Source organism: Sceloporus occidentalis, unplaced genomic scaffold (genome assembly GCF_023333645.1).
Source record: "Sceloporus occidentalis isolate IW3139 unplaced genomic scaffold, rSceOcc1.0.p SCAF_1, whole genome shotgun sequence".
Taxonomy (NCBI): domain Eukaryota; kingdom Metazoa; phylum Chordata; class Lepidosauria; order Squamata; family Phrynosomatidae; genus Sceloporus; species Sceloporus occidentalis.
This window is the reverse complement of record NW_028316981.1, coordinates 132,391,262-132,413,471: the sequence shown is the minus strand read 5'-3', so window position 1 is coordinate 132,413,471 and position 22,210 is coordinate 132,391,262. Positions and strand designations below refer to the sequence as shown.

The window sequence follows — 22,210 nt, the reverse complement described above, 5'->3', positions numbered from 1 at the left end:
TAGCCACTGAAATGCTTGGGACCAGGAATCTGTCTTTGCATTCTGTATTCTGCCTCCTCCTGCCTCTGCCCTCTGTGCAGGTAATTTCATAAACCAGAACCTGACAGTGAAATTGTCAGAGAGCTCCTGCTGCATGTTTCATGAAGGCAACAAGTGATTTCTTTTTCCCATCAAGCAGCCCTTCTCCATCTTAATTCTCTCCAGATTTTTTTTTGAAGTTCCAGCTTCCATAATCTTCCACAATTGTCAGTTTTGGCTGGGGTTCATGAGAGATACAATTCAAAACAGATTGGGACAGGATGTCTTAGAGCTTGCAGGAAAAACGTAATATTTGCATAGCATAAAGATGCCTAAACCAGAACTATTTGTGGAAGTCACTTGTTCGTGGTCAAAAATACGAGGACTTGAAACCATAAATAGTTCAGACAGCCTTGTCTTCACCTTTATGACAGGCAATTTTTGTGATAGGATTGAGATCTTGTTTAACTTGGACTTTTGTATCAACAAAGATTTAACCTGTCTCTCTATCCTCCTGGGCACAGAGGAGATGGCAAAAGTAACCCATGCATAGGGACGTATTTGTGATTGTCTGAATAGGCTGAGAGAGGCTGCAGTGTGGAATGGGCTTGTCTCCAGTAATTGTAGTTCATTCTTATTTTGCAACCTTTTATCTTTTTGGTTCTTTTCCTTTCATCTGTGACTGTCTGGTGTCTATTGGCGTAGAGTCCTTGGCTTGCTCCTACTGCTATCACCCCTGTTGCTTCCGCTGCCACCGTTCAAGTCTTGGTCAGTGGCAAAGTCCCAGACACAATAGGGTTGCTATTAATAAACCTGCACTGCACCTTCCCCTGGAGTCTCCTCCTGAGATGTCATGAATATTTGATGCTGTTTTCTTCCTGATTACTGTTGGGAATACCTGCTGGGAGCAAGCAGTCTCTCAGGAAGGAGGAAGAAATAGTAATAAGAAATATCAACACTGCCCAGCAAATTGAAGGGCACCTCTTCTTGAACTGTATTGCTTTGATATACTTGAAACAGCTTTAGAAAAATCCCAGCTTTGTGCTAGCTCTCTGAAGAGATCATTTTAGATTTACATATCTGCAACTCTTCACAGGTATTCCTTGTTCCCAAGATGGTTTTCCTCCTCTTCACTTTGCCTTTCCTGCTTCAACTAGCATAGTCAATGCTTTTTTCCTTGCTGAATTTGTATGCTTTCCAGAACCTTGCAGCTCTAAATTGATTAGCCTGTCACCAGTATCATCCCATGCTTGAGCATACATTTCTGCCCTCTGTGCAGGTAATTTCATGGGATATCTGCCCCCATCTGGGGAGTGATCCTAAAGAGCTTCTCTGCTTTTCCCTTTTCTCATCCCTCCCTTTTCACCCCATCTCCAGCATGCAGCAGTGTGACTGGCAACAGGCTGCATTAATCAGTGCCTTGGTGCTTCACTCTGCTGTTCCTCTCTCTCTCTTTCTCTGCAGCGTTGCGCTCTGCGCACTCTCTCTCTCACTCTCTATTGCTCTCTGCCTCTGTGTGAGTAGCAGCAGCACTGGAAGTTGCTGTTCAAGGTTCCAAGTGGTGCAGCAGTCTTAGCCCCGATGCTTTTTAAGCAGACAGATTGGTGGATGCCCCAGCAAGCCAAAAGTGGCAAAGTAAGTTTACCTTTTGCGCTCTTCTCTCCCCCGACCCCGACATTTAATTTCAAAATGGCTATTCACCTCTTTCCTGTACCTTTCCCTAAGATGCTAATATATAACAGTCTTTTAAGGCTGTATGTGGAGGGAAGTGCACGATAGGTGAACCACAGTAAATGATATCTGATATGTGGTGGGGATCAGAATCTATTTCTTTTTGGTGCCGTTGTTCTAGTACATGGAAGATATCAGTTCCAAGTATAGTAGACTGATCTGTCATGCTTTAAGCTATAATGAATCCTTCATTTTACTCAGTGGTTTGGATTTCTCTGCTTCTCTGACATGACTGAACACTGCATCACTATCTGTCCCTTTCTACTGGTATACTAGGAGAGGAAGATTAAGGCTGTGGCATAAATTAGCAAGAATTGTGTGTGCTACATTTCCTGGGTCTGGAGGATTGCCAGATGTTCAGGGGAAGCAAATGTGGCAATGACCCATCCTTGCAGATTAATAAATCTAGGATTGCATTCAACATTGGGAGGAATTGTGTCTGTGTCTCTGTGTGTGCATACACATGCACAGATGCAAAGATTTATGTGTATGTGCATGTGATTGTGTGTGTCTGTTTAATTCTCAGTTGAACCTATATTTCCAATTAGGAAAATATATAGAATAATATGTGCTTTAATATCACATTATGTAATTCATCTTAAAGCCAGAATGCAAACAGCAATCCCCATGGGTACATGTGTTACCTACACAGTGATCCAGCCCTTGGGTGATCTGCAGGTGTGCAAGAAGGGCCTCAGGGACAAAGTAAAAAAGCTGCAAAACACACTACCTCCTGTAAAAGCAGCATCTTCTGTAAGTCTTTTAAAATGAAGAAAAAGGAGTCAATCCGAGGTTGTGGTTTGCATTACTGGCTCCAAAAGGCTTGTCCTGCTGATTTGGCATCCAATTTACCTTTGTACCACCCTAAAACATTATGTTATTCAAAATACAATAAATTTATTCCTTCCAAGAATTGAGCTGATCTAGTAATCATCTGGTCAAGTGTTTGTAAGATGCACTGAATCAAGTTTGCTTTGCTAAGTGCTGAAGTTCTGTACTTCTGAATTGCTCGGTGCTGAGGTTCTATAATTCTGAGTGGTGGGGAAGGCTTTTCAGTCCTCCTATAGTTAGCTGGCTTCTGCGCAAGTAGTTATTGCTTGCCAGAGGGATGTTGGGAATCAGGCTTCCCTTTGTAGTTTCCTTCTCTGGAAATGGATAGAGATCGATGTTCATTTGAGCAGTTCTGTAGGTATGGTCCATACCAACAAGAAGTGTTAAGAGTCCATCTGTTTCAGTAGTGGTATACAACTATTTGGCATGCATGTGCCACAGGTCAAATTCATATTAGAAGGCATGTGCTGTAGCCCCCTTTGCTATGATGTGGCTCTGCTTATGGTTTACAAAGAAGTGGAGTGCAACATTTGAGAGGCAATCAAGAATGCAAGGCAATTTGTGTTAACTGGGTCCATGGAATGAGCTGCTTCTGTCTAGATGTGCTACAGCTTCACCTTTTCTGCTCGGCCCTTTCATGGCATCTGTGCCACTGGCTGGTTGTGCAGGCTTGAAGTCGCCTAATCTGGGACTGCAAAGGAAAAGTTGCTGAGGTTGTTTAATGACAGTAGGCTGCTCTGCCTGCATATGAAATACATTTAGTCTGTAAAAAAGCTTAGTGTAGTTTGTAGTCCTGTCTCTGAAATTTAGGCAATTCCATGGGCATACATACTTCTTTCACTCATTCCAAATCTCAATGGTAGATCCTAGTAGCCTATACAGCAGTTTTTTGTGTTGATGGTGGAATGAAATACATGTTATTACCCAAGTGCCAATTCAAGCTAACTATGGCCATGTACAGAAAGGCTGGCATGGGGGCAGAGTCAGGGCATAGCATCCGCATGACGCATGCCTGACTTCACCCCCCAGGGTGCCCTGACTCCATGCGCCACTCCACATGGCACGCAGCGCCAAAGGACCACCATGTAGTCATGCCGCAGTGGCTATGGCACCCTTTCAGGGGTGAGAAAAGGAGCCATTTTTGCAGCTCCTTTTTGCCTCCTCAAAAGGTCGGATCGGGGCTGCGGTGTGAGGTTGCCACGGCCCCGATCCGACTAGGAAAGGGGTGGTCTGTCAAGCCCCTATGTTCCCTTTCACATGGTTTCCACTTCCTTAGGAAACTCCCATGTTTTAGTGCCACAAGTTACAATGGACCCCAAAACTATGGACTAAGCTAGGCTCCATCTTTTGTTCCTTCTCAGTGGAGATGAATTGTTGTCCTACCACATTTTTGGAGCTAGAGAAGGCTTTGTTGTCTAGTCTTTTGGGATATAAGACTACGTAATAAGAAACTGCATTCTGTGCTAATTCTTTCCTGATCTGCTTATTGTATAAGATGAAGAAGGGCTGAAAAAGCAACAGTAACGAGGTCAGGAGAAAAGGGCAGGTGGTTACAGTGGATGGTGGATATCACCCATGATGTAAAATGTGTACTGTATACCTTTTGCTTTCTCTTTTGGCCTTGCTTGCCTTTTACTATTAATCCTCCTATGCAAGCCTGCTCTGCTGGATGGGCAGTGGCTGGTCCTCCTGATGGAATGCCATGGTTGTCTCTCCCCATTGGTAATTCTGGCTAGGGGTTATGGGAGGGGCCACACAATCCCACTCTTTCACTATTGCTGAGTCTTCTTCAATCTGCTACTTCCAGATCTACTAGACCTAGAATACATTGCCCATTATCCCCATCCTTAGCAGCTGATGATGCCGGAGATGGTGGAAGCTGTATTACAAGTTATCAGGGCATGGCAGGTTGTGGGAGGCTGATGAACCTCTCTGATGATGGGAAACTAACTGTGAGATTGGCAATAGTTGTGAATTTTGATATTGCCATCCCAGCAGAGGGACAGGGAGAACTGCTGGGAGCATGGAGATTAGAAACTGCTGCCTCAGAATGGTGACCTCTTTTCTTTTCTTTTTTGACAGAAAACAAAAATCCCTTACTTTCCTTGCCCTTTTGGGCGGGTGCCTATACTTTTGTAGATGGTTGTTTTAAAAACAAATAGTTTTATTTCTTTGGCATTTGACCTCCTCCTCCCCACTGCAAATGCATATGACTTCACATTTATTTTTTTCTGAGGGAATGGTGTCCCTCATATTGATGGTGAAGGTAGCACCTGTTTGCTGCAACAAGTGGGAAGAATCCAATTGTTCTGTGCCTTACCCTCCCTTGATGGCAGTTATGTAACTGGTAGTGTGTACAGAGAGTTAGTTGTCAAAGTAACTCCTTGTCATTTATCTATTGCATCTCAGAGAGGCTTAATTTGTGTTATGGATTTAGAGAGCACAACGTGACAGTTGTAAAGAAATGGTGCTCCCTTCTTCTGAATGGCAGGAATACAGTGGAGGCTGGTGCCTACTGTGGCTAGTGGAACAGAGGCCTGGGCAACCAATGGTGGATAGGCAGAGCTGGGGTTGAATTATACCTTCGGTTCACTCTGTCTGCTCTCTAGGCAGTCAGTCAGGTAAGTATGTGGTAACTTTATTCAATTTTAAGGTTGTCAGAATGAAAACTAGAGAGGGTTCCTGTATCTTTAATGAACTGTGTAGAAGAAAGCGTTTCAGAAAGTGTTGCTTGTCATACAGCCAAGTAACAAGCAACACCTGCTGAAATTCCCTCTTCAGTATGCATGCGCCTTCAAGTTGCCCATTCATTTTCATAGGGTTTTCTTAGGGAAAGAATACTCAGAGATGGTTTTGGCTGTTCCTTTCTCTGAAATATGGCCTACAGCCACTGGTATTCGTTTGCAGTTTCCCGTACAGGTACTAATCAGAGCTGACTATGAACAAAGAACTATGGTCAGAAGCCAGGGACATTTTCAAAGAAGAATGTAAGAAAACACTTTCAGAGACCAAAAAGAAAGAGAGGACACATTGGATAACAGAGGAAATGCTTCAAGCAGTAAAGGGAAGAAGAGAAGCAAAACAAAAGGGAAATAGGAACAAAATTAGAACCATGAAAGCAATTGTTCAACAACTAGTGTGCAAGGATATAGAGCATTACTGTAATAAATGCAGAGAAATAGAAGACAGTAACAAAAAAGGAAGAACGAGAGATCTCTTCCACAAGATAAGAAATCTCAAAGGGAAATTCAAACCAAAGGTGAGAAAGCTCTATGATAAGAAGTGGAACATAATACAAGACCAAGAAAAAAAATAAAAAGATTACAGTTGTAATACACAGAAGAGCTATATAAAAGAGATTAAAAATTAATGACACATGGAACGAAGAACCCTATGAAGATGAACCCCAAATTCTAGAAAACGAGGTGGAAGTTGCAGTAAGAGAAATTGGGAAGAATACATCACCAGGAACAGATAATATTCCATTGGGGGTTAGACTGTGTTGAAATGTGTATAGTATTCTAAGAAACCATTGTCTCTATTCAGCTCACTACTGATAGAATGGAGTCTGTGGATACATTCCAATTCTGCTATTTCTCTTTCCATTCTTTCTTAAGGAAGATCTAGCCACCATCCTGATAGGGGGTGCCCTTGACCAGTTCATCACATCACCTCTCTGCTTCCCACACTACATTCTAACACTCATTGATTCCATGATTCATATAGTTATCTACTCTCTTGGCTTTAGGCAACATCCTTCCTCCTCCCTTTGTCCCCCAATGACCAGCCTTAAAACTGAACTTGCCAGATCATCTGCATACCCATAAGGTTTTGAATTTCACTTGACATTCTCACATTCAACCAGTTTATATAGGCTTGTCTCTGGACTTTCCACTCCTAGGGCCTATACAGATAGGGCCTATACAGACCGGCATTTTGTGCCATTGGCCTGTGGGCGGTGCCATCATGGTGTGATGCCGACGCTGCATCTACATGGTGCAGTGCCGAAGGGGCATCATAAAGCCGTGCTGCCGTGGCTATGGTACCTCTTGGAGAGCACAAAAAGGAGCTGCTTTTTGTCGCTCCTTTTTGCGCTCTCCAGAGTCCAGTGATTTGTTTCACAACCCAACAGTAAAGGGGTGGCTGTATGCTGCCCATCTGTACAGTTCCTTAGTCTCAAAGGTGCTACAAGATCTCTCTACATGCTTTGCCTACTAGGAAGTGACTATACTGCTCTTCAGATATACATGGGATATCTTATGTTGTCACAGTAGTATTGGCACATAGCATCATTGGTTTGCTTAATTTGCCCCATAGTCTGATTACATGACTTGATGCTCCATTGCAAGCCATGCATTTCTTTAGCATCGTGTTCCTATAGATCGGGCCCATTTCATCTTGAAATATCAGAGTGGAACAGGAAAATGTTAGTGTGGAATAAGCAATGTTAGAAAATAAACACAGCCTATGTAGCAGGCACCAGTGCTGAGAACACAATTGCAGTGTCTTACTCAGCACTCTCCTTCCTAACTTAATGAATTCATGTTGGAACCACTCCTGAGCTGTCTCAACACTTTGCTTTTCCATTATAATCCCTGCTGCCTGGCAATTTTGTGTAGTAGAAGGATTGCTGTTACATCCAGGCTTCAGAGAATTAGCTACTAAGCCAGACTACTAAAGGCAGTGTAATAAACTGCAGAAATAAAGAATTCTGTGTCACCTTAGAGACTGGATGGTTTATTGTGGCATCAAGTTGTTATTATTTGCCTTCAAGTTGACTTTGACCTATGGCAAACCTATGTTACCCCAAGATCACCCTCTTTTCACCCTGCTCTTTTCTGATATTAAGTTAATATAAAAGGACTGTCTAAGACAAATAGCTGGGAGGGCGCCCCAGTGTGGGAAAACAGCCATACTGTATAAGGAGATCTAGGACCATATTTGGGGATCCAGAAGGCTCCGCATGGGGAAGCACAACAGCACGTAGCCAAGTACAGATCAACCAAGATCAGAATCTGCATAATCCCTTCATCGATGGGAGCAATTGTGGGTGCTATGTTTTTTTGTTTACAAGTACACAGTAACCCAAGAGTACTTCACTCTGCAAGTGCTATTTCTTTGTGTAGGGACATTTGTATCGATCGTCCAACATTTCCCAACTTCCCTTTCCATTCTTTTCTCCTGAAAAATCCACTCTAATCTCAAATTCTGCCCTGGGATAGGTTTTTCATTATAAATATGCCTGCTTGGGCACCATCAATTTGGTCTCGCTTGAGATCACACACCCTTGTTGCCTGCATCTTGCTTGACTCCTTAGCTTGCTGGCTATGCCACAATCCCCAGGCAGCTTTCTTCATGGTATCCCACCGATCGGAACTCAGCTTCTGGAATCAGCATAGTATTGCCATCTGCACCTTCTCAAATTCATTGTCTGTTACTGCCTTCTGTATTGTTTGTTCTTGGATGTGTGCATGTGAGTGTCTCTGTGTGGATGGTGACTTCCTTCCGATTAATAAATAAAACTAATTTGAACCTTGCACTCTGGAGTTCTGTTTTTGGAACCATTATACACAGGCTAGACCTCCACTTCAGTTGCCCGAGCCCTCTCACTGCTTTCAATTGAGCCAATAAAATTCCACCGTTGAATATTAATTGTGGGTGCCCTTCTGGGACTCTTACATTTGGGTAACAATCTATGAAGGAGAGACCTCATTCATCGCTGGTCCTCAACTGCCCTGCTGAGGTCTTGCAAACTTGAAATAGCCATGGCTTCCTTGATTGAGTCAATCTTCTGTGATGCAGTCCCCCTACTTTCCTACTGCCTTCCACTTTACCAACCATTATTGTGACATGTACTTTGTATGTATAACAGTAATATATAGTCTTTGAGAACTGTGGATGGTCTGGTTTTTGTCTCACAAATGTCAGTAGGAAAAGGAGGGAGAAAACACTAGATGTATGCAAGCACACACTTGCAATGTTAAAGCAGTTAGAAAGAAAAAAATAATGAAAATTACAGTGATAAAAAGGGGAACACCAAAGGGAATCTCAAATTCAGTGTTCAAATGGAGTTCAAGTTTGTATCTTGCTTAAATATTGCATTTGTGGGCCTTGAAAACTAGTGGACACAATTAGTGGACACAATTAAAGAAGCCAACTGCTATCATTTACTGAAGAGTTCATTTTCAGTAATTGGGAGGGCAGGTATAAAAGGGAGAGTCCTGATGCTGCCCATTTACCTTTGGATATTCTGTGCAGATAGAACTCTCTAGCCCCTTAGATTACATGTCAAGATATAAAGATACTTCAGTCTTCAGATTGAAAATTCAAGGCACTTGTCACAGTTAGAAAAGAGGAAATTGCTTCAGATCCTCCTACACACCGAGTACCATTTTACATATTCTGAGAGTAAGGGGATCCATACACTGAATGTACATACAGTGTTTCCCATAATGCATAAGTGCCATTCTCTCTTTCTCTGCGTATTTGCCCTTTTCTCTCTTGAGCATGTCAAGGAAATCCCAGTAAGGTTTCTGCATACTGACAAATGGTGTGGTTCTCCTCTGCTGCATGATTGTTACGTGTAATGTCCACAGCTTGTTTTGTTTCTTTATTTAGTACATTTTTTTATCCCACCTTTCCTCCTAAGAGAGCAAGGTGGAGTACATTTTGTACTCTCCTCCCTCACACTTTATCTTTATAACAACCCTGTAAGGTAGATCAGGTGACAATCAAAAGTCAGCCAGTGAATTTAATAGCTCATTCGGGGCTAGACGTTCCAGGTCTTAGTTCAGTACTCCAGTCACTACCTTCATAAAAGCAATGTAAAACACTCCTGCAATGCAGCTTTTAGTGATTTAGTGAACTCTGATTTAATAATTTAGTGAACGCTAGCAATACGTTTTAAATTACACAAGTAAAAGTAAAAAAACCTACACAAGCTACTAAGAGAGAATGGTTTCAAATTATGGAATATTGTAAAACAAGGTGGCGGTAGGATGCAGGAACATTTATAGTGGTAGTGTAAGGAAGGAAAAAGTACCAGAAATAGATAAAAATCTGAAAATGGATAAATACTCTGTATGTGTGAAAAAAACAAGACACTATTTTAAGATAGAAAATGCTGTAGGAAGACTGTGTGGTAATGCTTAGGTTTTATTTAAAATTAGAAACAGATGGCGAGTAGATTAGGGGCACGTTAGTGGAGGAATTGAGGAAGTCAATTCATGAGAAACTTCTGAGGGGGTTATATTTTAAAATAAATAAATAAATAACCACCACCACCACCATCACCATCAGAATATATTAGATGCTTTATTGAAACTGTTCTGTTTCAGTGGGGGTTTGTGATGGATTTAATGTTCCATCTTAAACATGTTGAATATGTTAATTATTATTGTTCAGAACCATAGAACTGACAGAGAAAATAAAGTGTAATGCTTTGGCTAATTTACCTACATGTGCCATGTTTTGTGGAATTTTTCAGAAGTGCTCATTTGGGAGTTGAAGTTTCCCTCTCCAACCTGACACTTTCCAAATGAGTACAAATCCCACCTGTGCAGTTGTGTTTTGCTACTGCTGCGTTGCGCTTTTCATTTCCCCTTCTGCAACCCTTGACACACATGCTGCTCATTCACCATTTAAACTTCATGGATTGTTTAAGACAGAATGGCATAAAACATGAAAAAAGCTAGCAAAATGCTCTTAAAATGCCTTTTAAAGTTACAAGTAATTTGTGTGTGTGCGGCATGCGTGCGTACATGCCCATGCACACCTTCAAGTCGCCTATTGACTTATGCCAACCCCAAGAATTTCTTAGGGTTTTCTCCGGCAAGGAATACTTTGTGGTGGTTTCACCAGTTCCATCCTCTGTAGTCAACTACATTTTTCATAGAAACAAGTGATGTCTTTCCTACATACTGCATTATTGAAATCTAACACTGCTCTGCCCTTATTACAAAAAAATAAAAATGACTTGTTACAGGTAACTGAGTTACTCTGACCTGATACTTCTGCTATCTTGCACATTCATGCACTCTCTGTATCTCTCTCTCTCTCTATCTCTCTCTCTCACACACACACACTCAGAGAAATTTTGTTAACACTGCAATGATACCTGCCCACAGAATCTGCAAGGGTTGTATGAGTGGTATTGCCAGGATTGCTGTTTGTGTCATCCTGTTATGTTGGTGGCAGAGATTGTGGTAGTCAACAGAGAGGGTGAGGAGGACACATATGTTTTGCCCTGAGTTGATATCACCTGGTCCTCATCCAACAGAAACAAAGAACCATGTTCTTCTAATCCCTAAAATCAGCCAAGCAGAAGGAGAATTACGTCAGGTTTTATTCTTAGTTCTACAAGAGATTCAGACTTGTCTGTGCTTCATGAGAGAGTGCTTATTTTAGACATTTGTGTTGCTCCAGCGGGATTTGCATCTTCAAATATTTCAAAGAGATTGAGGGGGGAGAGTTTGGAGGTCATGAGCTGAAACAGATTGACTTGGTTGTCAAAGCCCTTCTTAAGCAGTGTGGACTCATTCTGGTTGTGCGGGACTGGACATCCCCCAGCAACTGCGATTACTCCTTGCAGTGTTCCCCGGGGCAGGATCATTAGCAGTACCTTCCTAGAAGGAGTTTCAGCTGCCAGCAGTCTAGAGCTCATCCTTATTTTATCATTGCATTTCAATATCCACAGCATGCCTCTCTGTGCCCTTTATGAATTCTAAAGATAGGACTTAATCCTTTATTTGCAGAGGAGGCACAGCCAAGATATTTTGGTTCTTGCAGCAATGCAAATGGTGTGCCTCCACTAATTAACCTGTTGGAGGGTCCTCCTTTGCAGCCTGCACAGGAATGTACCAGAGGTACAGGAGGGTATTTCTGAGTATTTTGCACAGCTCTTGTTAAAAATTGGGGCTTTGTTGTGGGTTCTGCCACTTGGAAGATTAATAAGAGAGTAAGAGTACTCGTGTCTGGGTTGGGAAAGTAGGATTAGAGAACAGGTACAACTTCTTTTCCTGCCATGTATGAGCCTCCTTTGATTTCAGTGCACTGCTCTAAGGACCAAACTGCAATACAAGAGGCATCAGGAGATTTCCTCTATTGTAGCCATGCTGACATGTGTGTTACTATGTGCAATGTGTCAAGTCACCTGTCGTCTTATGGAGACGTAATGAATTTCACAGGGTTTTCTTAGGCAAGGGATACTCTGAGATGGTTTTGCCAGTTCTTTCCTCTAAAATATAGTCTACTGCACCTGCTATTTGTTGGCAGTCTCCCATCCAACTACTAACCAGGGCAAACTGTGCTAGCTTCCAAGGTCAGATAGGATCTGGTGCCTTTAAGGTATTTAGTCCATACACATAATGACATAGAATCTAAATATTCCAAAAGCACTAGATCCTATCTAATCCTGGAAACTAAGCAGTATTAGGCATTTTTAATACTTGGAAGGGGAACTGCCAGGACCTGTGGGGTTCCCCTCCCACACACACAATATGCCCGGGACTGGCACCATATTTGTGCCCATTGATTCTCTGTTTGTTTTCTGGTTAATTGTAATAGTCAGGCAACCAGTGACTCACAAACAGGCACTGATCCATGGATCACAATTTGAGTAGAATTCAGTAGTCTATATTCCATTGGAAGGCAATGGCAAATTTTTGACTATTTCTTGCCTAAGAAAATCCTATGAAAGAACAGACAACTTCAAGGCACATAGACACACAAAGGCACAGTGACACTAACTCACTGAGTGACTATACAAAATAATAATAATAATAATAATAATAATAATAATTTATATTCTGCCTTTTCCCAGAGGAATCAAGGTGGATTAGAACAGAAACGATAAAACAATTAACAATATTACAACATAGAATAAAAATGCAAAATATAAGCAATAATCACATTATATTGTCCACTTTGAACCCCCACCACTACATAATAATAAAACACAATAACAGTTACAATAGTTAAACCATTAAAACAATTTAAACAATCAAAATGAAATAGGACAGCTAAAGGCAGATGTGGCTATCCTTCCTTATCATCCTCCTCTCACCCAATCACCGCCCAGATGACGTATCTCCCCTCTGAGTCCCACTTAAAATAAGGGAGAAAGCAGCCTCTGGACTCGTCTACCACCATTGTCTTTGGCCCAGGTGGAAGAAAGACTCAGCATGGAGGGAAGGGCAGGCTCAGTGTCCTTGGGCTAGCTAGGATCTATTGTTTCACATTGATGTTGGGTTTTTATTTATTTGATTTATATTCTTCCTCTCCTACCTTTGTCAGTCTGGGATCAGGGAAGTTTACGGTTAATACTGAGTAAAAGTATTATTCAAACACAGCTGAAAGAGCTGAAAGATCAAAAGACTATTAAATTAAAAGCACAATGTGACCCCCCCATCATTAAGAAAAATATAGAACCCAACTAGTAACAGCCCCCCTATGTATTAATTGTCCAACTACTGAAAGCCTGTCTGAATAAAAAGATCTTTGCCTGTGGCAAAAGAAGGAGGGGGTGTGCTTTGCATCAACTTCTTAGATGTTCCAGAATCTGGGAGAAGCCACCAAGAAAATCTCTGTATATCTGATCCATAATTAATGTGTATAGGACTTTTTGGGGTTTTTATATGCAAGTAATCTCTTGTTGTTGCTCCTCACATAATAATTCAATAGCACATTGAGCTTGGGATGATCCGATGTAAACTAATAAATTTATCTCATGTGATGCCTGATAAAGGAGGAATGGTTGAATTTGCCTGACAATTATCCTCCATTTTTTTCCTACTAGCGGGAGGCAATTTGGAAGAAAACCTCTTGGAAATTAGTGTTGGCAAGGGGTGACATTGCCACTGAGTTAAGATTATATGATCCATTATTAGATAATCAAAATACCTGAAAGATGTGGGAACCTAAGGAAAATATCTGGATACTGGACTGAGCTGAATTCTTCTTTACATTAGTCAGGTTAGTTCTCAGTGCTTGTATGTGTAGCAGTTGTGGAGGACCACTCAGTAACTGATAGGAAAGAGTATGGAGAAATACTATATCTGGTGTCTGTTGTTATTTAGGATGAGATGACTGCAAATTTGGGTCTGACCACAACAAAGGCCCTGACTGTGCTGAGAGACCAGCTTTTGACATTACTAGAAGGGCATCAGAAGGAAAGGAAGAAGGTTATTTCATGGAAGGTAAGTATTATAGTTATGGAAGCTTATGCCTTTTTGTTTTGCATGTGTTGGAGGTATTTTTAATAATGTGCTGTGTAATTGTCTGGAAAAGGATTATACCAGAGGGACCTGCCAGATGTTGCTGGACTTCAACTCCCAGCAGCCCAAGGCTCCATGGCCAGTGGGGAGGAATGCTGGGGATTTCAGTCGAGTAATATCTGGTAGGCCACACAATTTCCATGCCTGGATTATGTTTTCCGCAAAGATACACTCTGAAGATCACTGGAGAAAACAAGACTTTTCTCATTAGAGCAGGAGGGTGTCATTTAGCAGCTAGTCCACCTCCAGCTATGTGCAGCCAGGATTAAATCAATAGTGGCTCTTGTCCTCTTGAAATTAATGGTCAGAGGAACTGAAGAACACTGAGCAGTGCCAAATTGCTGCTTACCCTGGATTAAGAGGCCTAACTTCCCTCCTCATGCATTTTGCCCAGCATACAAGTGAGTTGGCTTCATTACCTAGCATCTCTAATCTGCAGGTTTCCAGAGTTGGAGCAGGTAATGTCAGATATTGTTATGGGGCCACCAAGCTTGTAATGGTCTTTCCTGGGTGGATCTATAGAGAGCTATAGGTAGGACTGTGAAGCCATTGCGTTCTAGTTAGACTGCATATTTGACAAAGGGATGGAAATCTCTATGCAATGTACATAAATGATGAAAAAAAAGTGTGAAGAAATAATGAGGACTAATTAGGGAGCTGGGTATTTAGCTTGGTGTTTAGCCTGCAGAATATTAAGAGGTGATATGATAGCTCTGTTTAAATATTTAAAGGGATGTCATACTGAAGATGGAGCAAATTTGTTTTCTGCAGCTCCAGAGAATAGGACCCGGAGTAATGGATTCAAATTACAGGAAAAGAGATTCCACCTCAACATTAGGAAGAACTTTCTGACTGTAGGAGCGGCTTGACAGTGGAACACACTCCCTTGGAGGGTGGTGGAGTCTCCTTCTTTGGAAGTTTTTAAACAGAGGCTGGATGGCCATCTGTTGGGGGTGCTTTGATGTGTGTTCCTGCATGGCAGAATGGGGTTGGACTGGATGGCCCTTGTGGTCTCTTCCAACTCTATAAATCTATGATTCTATGTTTTTATGATTCTAAGCTTGGGTTTGCAAAGTCCATTCTCCAAGAGGACAGACTTCTTTCAGTGTCTTTCCCACTCTTTATAACCATTTTGTTGATGCATCTTCTTTCCCTTTGCTCTTTCCCTTTGGTAGGACGTGTGGAAGACCAGTTTTTTGCACCACGGCAACCGTTGTTCCTGTTTCCATTGGCCAGGGGCATCATTAATGCTGTTGACAGTATTGCTACTATTATGCTGTTATGGGAGTCAGCCACAAGGAAGGTCAGCTATCCATTTTTATTTGTTTTTCTTGGTCTTTCATCCATATAGTATTTTAAAGGGAGCTAATGTTCAGTTACAAAAAATAAAGCAGTATTTTGAAGCATTGGACTTTCAAACAAAATGCTAGGCAGTATGGATTCAGCAACAAGATTCTCAAAGTCAGTGGCCAGTTTCTAGTGAAGGAGTAACATCTTGCATTGAAACAGTATCATATTGACATGGTGTCTAAAGTCAGATAGTGAGAAAGCCAAATGGATACACTGGAGCAGAGTTCCATAATGTGTATTTTTTAATCAAGCAAGCCTCACCAGTGGTAAGACATGGGTTATAGCCTCTGTTGCAGGATCAGTGATGCAGATAGGTGCACAGGAGACAAGGTACTACCCTGTCTTAAAACCAGAAGATAGGGGAGAGTAGGTGTGCAACATAAAGTGCCTGGCCTCCTTGTGCTTGCCCATTGATGTTCTCATATGCCTTTTAAAATAAGTATTTGGCAGTAGGTATGATATCTTCTGTTGCTGTGGTGATGAGAATGTCTTGCTTGATGGATGTCACACTGTGACTTAAAGGTATGATGGGCATGGGTAATCTGGCAGAGCATTGTCAGAGCTCTTCTGCTGAGTTAGGTTACGAGCCAAATGACTGAAGCTGATTGGCATATTTAGGTGTCTCTGAGGAGAATATTTTTGCATATCACCTATGTGATTGTGCTCCATGTTGAAGCATAACCCATGCACAGTTTGCACATCTTTGTCTAGGATTATTAGATTTAAAAATGTGATGTCTGTATGTTAAACCATTTCCTTTTAAGAACTTGCAAAAGGATTTTAAAATCCAGAAATTTGAATAGCGTGATACATTGTTTGGCTTTTTCCTTATCCCCATCTCAAGCCCTTAGCCCATATTATTGTTTGTCAAGCAAACAAACCTTTAAAGAATGTTGAGATAATTTGTTCTCACAGTTCTCAACAACTTATAGGTTGCATCAAAGTTATTTGCAGCTTGCTTTTTGCTTCCACTAATAATAATAATAATAATAATAATAATAATAATAATAATAAAACTTTATTTATATACCGCCCTTCTTAGAATCAGGGCGGTGTACAACAAAAACATACAATAATACAGGAAATACAATAATACAAAAACCCATTAAAAACAATGCAATAAAAACATTAAAACTCATGCTGACCTTATTGGACCTTATTGGAAGCTGATCTCTGATACACCCTCTTTTTTCCCAGTGTTCCTGTAGCCAAATTCCCTTTTTAGGAGAGGATGGAGTAGCAAAAGTAAGAGGGAGGGAGGAAAGGATGAAGAGGACAAGAACATAGAAGAAAACAGTGGGAGTTGACTGAACCACTTCTGCGAGCCCAGTGTAGTTTGTGAGGTTGTCTGGAATGATTTAACACATAAGCCTGGTTATGAACCATTTGTGATTCCTTTGCACACAAGTAACAGAACCATTGTTCTGATAGACATGTCTCACTAGGCATCCCCACTGGTCTTCTAGCATTTCCTGGAGCTGAGAGATCTGGAGATAAGCTTTATGTGGTTTTTATCCTAACAATATCATTATTTTGCTGCTGTAAATGCATGGTTTGAACTATCTTGGTTTGGAAGATTGGCTTAGGATGTGCAAAGGTTCCTTGCTCTTGAACTGAAGGCAGAGGCTGCACTTCTTATGACTCCCATCATAACTTTAATCCCAGAAGACCAATCAAGATTGCTCTGCATTCAGTTCTTCTGGCTGTAACTTCCAGTATTTGCTTTGAACAGCGAAGGTTCTGAAATTGTAAATGCCTTGGCATTGTTCCTTTTGGTCCTGCTGGATATCTTATTGATTGGACGGCAAGAGGGCTTGAAGCGTCGGGAAGTTGAGAGGCGGCTCCGGAACATTATCAACAAAATAAATGGTGAGCCCCCCTTTTCCTCTTCATTGGTCCTGTTTGTTATTCTGCATGTTATGTATAGCTGCATCCCCACCAAAGGCAGATCTGGGCCTTACTGCCTTACTTTGAATTTGTTCTTAGATACAGTTTGAAACAGTGTATTCTTTGTGAGTAGCAAGCGGGGCTCCAAAATGATGGTGATACTGAAGTTCTTTCCAGTAACTGTCCCTGAATGTCTCGGCATCGTCCATGACTTCCATGAGCCCCATATCCCACAGTTCTCCCTTATCCCAGTCATATCACTTCCTCCTCCAGTCATATAATTTCCCACAGCCCTTAGTTCTCCTTTCCCCCAGTCACATCATACCGTCACAAGGCCTTTATCTTGGTCTATTGCTCTCTTGCACTGTCAGGCGAATAGAACAGGACAAGGTGTGGCCTGCCAGATGTTGTTGAATTCTAGCTCCCAGAAAACCCAGGCCAGTAGTGAAGAATGCTGTGACCTGTAGTCCATAAAGATCTGAGAGCTGTGCTTTGCCCATTCCTGGAAAACTGAGACTTCTGTTATTTTTGTCAGTTGTGTTGTCCTCCATCTAGTGTCTCACAATTTCACTCACTGTGCTCTCCCACTAACAAACTTAATACTTTATAAAATATACCTAGATGTGGAGTCTCTTACTACAGTATATTACTGAGGCAACCTGGTGGACACCCTGTGTGAGCACTGAAAGAGATGAGATGTTTATTCCACAATGAAATACACAAATGCAATTCACACACACATACACACACACACTCACACACACACACACACAAAGAGTTGTCCCTCCCTTTTCACGGCCTTGGGATCTGCAACCTCGCTCTTTGTCGATGGCGAGCAGGGAGAGAATAAAATGGTGGCCATTGAAATACATGGGACCCCAATCGGAAGGGACAAGTGTGTGTGTGTGTGTGTGTGTGTGTGTGTGTGTGTGTGTGTAAGCTGCAGGATATGAAAAGCAAAGTCTCAGAGAAAATTGCTCAGTTAAGCTGCATTGGTGTTTCAAGCTACACTGGTGCCAATTGAGACTCTCCTGAACTCTCTGAAGCAAAAAACAAAACAAACAAAAAAACAAAACAGATTCATCAGAGTGATGGGGAAGGAAATTTATGGCAGGAAAAGGGTTAAATTCTCCCACCCTTCCTCCCTCTCTCTGTCTTGCTTTACTTACTCTCACTCCCTTCTGCAGCTGCCGTTTAGATTTTCAAAATTGTGTGCTAACTGCATTCATGAACCTTATGTCATGTTTGGTTTGGCCCTGAGATGAATCCAAAACAGATTTCTTTGACTGTAGAGATGTGACTTTTCAGCTCTGAGTTTCCCATTCTGCACATGTGACTATCATTCCTTCCCTGCTATATTGCTTTTCAGATGTCTTACAAGATGGCAAAGAGCAGATCTGGGTAAATGCCATGTACCCTGACCTTCACATGCCTTTTGCCCCATCGTGGTCCCTCCATTGGGTCTACAGGGATGGTCATCTTGTCAATCTCCCAGTTAGCCTCTTAGTAGAGGGCGATGTTGTTGCTCTGAGGCCAGGGCAGGAATCCTTCACTTCTCTCAGAGGGATTAAGGTAATTCATGTTTCTCTTTTCTGTATGTCAGGATGATAACTAACATCGGCCCTCCACATTTGCACAGATTAGGGGAACCAGACCCCAATGATTGTGGAAAATCCACTAATAAGGATCAGAGGGGCGAAGAAGCATGCTTGTGCAAACGAGTTCCCTGCCTCCCTTCCAATGTCTCAGTTAGCTCAAGCAGCTGTCTGGGGCATTGGAAGGGAGGTGGGGGACTTGCACATGCACTTATCTTTCCCCTCTTCTGATGCCTTAGGCCCCTGCCTCCCTTCCAATCCCTCAGACAGCTTACCTGAGCTGTCTGAGGTATCGGAGGAGGGGCAAGAGAAGCATTCAAGCATCCTTCCTGGTTGTTTCCTCCCTCCTGGGCTTTTCCCTTCACTCCCAGGGGAAAAGCCTGGGAGAGAAGAAGGAGGAGGAGGAGGAGGAGGAGGAGCACGCATGCACACGGCAAGGGACTCGTGATTAATCAAATTCACGAATGCTGAAGCCGCAAAAATCAAGGAATGAGTGTATGTGGGGATTGTGATTTTTTAAAATAAGAGACAGGAGCCTGTGAAGATGGGAGAAGACTGCAATCCTGAATGGCTGAAGTTTAGTTTAGATGTCTTATGGGAAACATTTAAGAGGTGTAATAGATATATTTTCATGTTTTTTCTTACTTAATCATGAAATTTCCTTCCTTGATCACATTCCTGAGAAGATGGTCATATTTGCATGCGTCTCGTTAGCTTCAATAATGCTGCAGCATGAGGCATTCCCATCATACTCAATACCTCCTATCAGAAGCTTCTTTTGAAAACAAAAACTGATTTTAAAAGCCTTTACAGTACATATGATAAAATATTGTCAGAGCAGGTTTGGATACTTGTGTCATGACAAGAACATTTTATGCCTGTGACCTTAGCAAATGCATACTATGGAAGACTGTTGTACTAGCTAGAGTAGCCACAATGCCCCATAGGCTTTTTAAAGGCTTCAAAGAGTCTTGTTTAAGAATTGGAAGTGATTGGTTGAAAATGAGGCTTGTGGGGAGTGCACTTTGCTCACTTCTAGGACAGATCATAGAGGGCATGGCTACCAATTCTGTTGTTTCAAGAAGCAAATATTTTCAATGTTTCCTTAAGCTGTCCATTTATTATTCAGCTTTTGGGGACCTTGTCTTATAATTTTTAACAGGATGATGAGCACATTGTCTTGGAGCCAGGGGATCTGTTTCCTCCCTTTTCTCCTCCCCCTTCACCCAGTGGAGAGATGAAGAAGGGACCCCAGAATCCACAGCTATATCGACTGTTTCGTGTCACAAAAACGCCAGTGATTGACAATGTCAGGTAAAACCAATGGTGCTTTCAGTGCCAGGGACAGACTGTTTCTCCTTTTTACATTTACAGTAGGTTTAGAGTGAAATGACAGGAAAATACATCTATCAAATCTTTTTTGATAAATTTTTAAAATTATTTTTGATTAAAATGTTTATATTCTGCTCTGTATCAGGATATCATACGATAAAATCAGCTCCACCCATTTAAAATGTGAAGCAGTAAAAACACACTACTGTCCAAAAATATACTAAACTGGGTACCTTTTGCAACAACTTACAAGAGCTTAAACTGCATATGCATTGAAACTGAATAAAAGTATTGGACCCAAAGGCATTAATAAAAGGCTGAGTTTAACTTGGCACTGAAATTAAGACAGTGTTGGGACTTGTAAGCTTGTAAAGGAAGGCTATTCCAGCACACCGGTGCCACAGCACGGCCTTCTCCCGTAGTGCATTGCTCCTACTAAGGTGCCCAGGAAACCTGATTTTATATATTTCGGGGTTGGAGTCTGGTCCTGTTTTGGGGCCATACAGAACACCTCAGACCTGTATCCTATAAACTCTTGAGAACAAGCACCAACCATACTCCCAGAAGTCCAAGCCCTGGCATTTTGGTGAGCCATGATATCTCATATGAACACTTCCTCTTGTGAGAAAGTAGCCACCTTGAATCCCATTTTGGGAGAAATGTGAGACATAAATCCCATAAATAATTAAATAAAAAAATATAAGCTTGTCTCATGTGTCTTAGCCATTCTTCAGCTGGCCTAGTAAGCAGGAGGAGTGTCTTGTACTGCTCTGCAGAAAACCAGGCAACCTTTACTCCCACGATTGGGACACAGAAGTGGGCCCCTCTAGCAGACTTCAGTCCTTATGCAGGCATATAAAGGGATTCTCATTTTGCCATGGTGATGCAGTAAAGATCCTAGTAAAGATCAGTTCTTGGAATGGAGAGGAATGTCCTTTTCATGTACAGAGTGGGGAAATATTCTAAGAAGGCTACTTGACACTATGTAAAGTCCTTGGGGCATCTGCTTTTGTTTCAGGTTATGTTTGGAAATGGCCTTGTCACGGCCTGTGACAGCTCTAGATAATGAAAGGTTCACAGTACAGTCAGTGATGCTCAAGTTTGCTGTCCCTGTTGTCCTGGTAAGTTTGACAGACTTCACTGCTTAGACATTATAGAATACAGAAAATATTTGTTGTTTGTGTGCATTGTGTTCAAGAGACAGCTAGAGAAAGGGGGACAACAGCTGTCACTAGCCAGCAGTGGCTGATATGCAATCTTAGGCTCAAGATTTTCTCTACATATTAAATGAAATAAAATAGAAGGAGTTGGTTCCAACAGTGTGATGCATTCTTGTAGTTCCTCTACTATCCCCATGTTAAGATACTGTATAAAAGTAGTTTAGCTTTTTAAACATTTGTGTTTCCAAAAATTGGGGACTTCACCTGAAAGATGTTGGACATTCAACCAGAAATTGGCTTAGGCCAGTGAGGCTCCAGTTGGGTTAATGCAATAGTAACCATGAATCTGTCCGAACTGGTATCTGACTCTACTCATGCTGTTGGGCACACACTAGACCTTGTGTTCTGTACAAGGGGGAATGATGGTGATCTGGGAATGGAAGTCCTTTCTACTGTTCCATTGTCATGGACAGATCACTTCCTGGTCAGGTTTAGACTTGCTGGAGCTCAGAACCTCTGCAGGGATGGGGGACCCATTAAGATGCTCCAACTGAAGAGGCTTATGGATCTGGATGAATTCCTATTGGTTCTTGGGGAGTTTCCTACTCCCTTCGCAGGAGCCCTGTCAGAGCCCTGGTTGATATCTGGAATGGAGAAATGACCAGGGTGGTTCACATGATCACTCCTAAGTGTCCTGTCTTATGGAGTGAAGCTCAATCAACCCCTTGGTTGTCTAAAGAGCTGGCAGCAATAAAGTAAACATGATGGAGACTAGAGAGACAGTGGCACAAAACTCAGAGTGAATCTGACTGAAAACAGTCTAAAATCTACCTAAAACATATAGTGGAGCAATAAAGGCAGCAGAAAAGACTTTTTTGACCCAAACTATTGCTGTAGCTCAACAGAGCTGTTTCAAGTGGTCAGGGATCTGTGGAGTCTAAGGCTTTCATGGCCAGTATCCATAGTTGTTTGTGGGGTTTTTGGGCTATGTGGCCATGTTCTAGAAGAGTTTCTTCCTGACATTTCGCCAGCA

General features: G+C 41.9%; 1 protein-coding gene across 7 annotated transcripts in view; it reads left to right on the top strand.

The window, feature by feature from the left end:
• TMEM94 (transmembrane protein 94) overlaps positions 1–22,210 on the top strand; it is a 106,603-nt gene that overhangs the window by 34,229 nt on the left and 50,164 nt on the right. For 5 of the 7 annotated variants that reach the window (XM_089536405.1, XM_089536412.1, XM_089536379.1 and 2 more), the window contains 6 exons: positions 13,656–13,775; positions 15,029–15,156; positions 16,936–17,072; positions 18,460–18,662; positions 19,848–19,999; positions 21,036–21,138. In XM_089536405.1, the coding sequence (XP_089392531.1) occupies positions 13,662–13,775; positions 15,029–15,156; positions 16,936–17,072; positions 18,460–18,662; positions 19,848–19,999; positions 21,036–21,138 (837 nt within the window). In that variant the 5' untranslated portion in view covers positions 13,656–13,661. Of the gene's footprint in view, positions 1–1,593; positions 1,654–13,375; positions 13,552–13,655; positions 13,776–15,028; positions 15,157–16,935; positions 17,073–18,459; positions 18,663–19,847; positions 20,000–21,035; positions 21,139–22,210 lie in introns of those variants that run through there. The other 2 variants (XM_089536396.1, XM_089536387.1) reach the window with 2 other exon arrangements.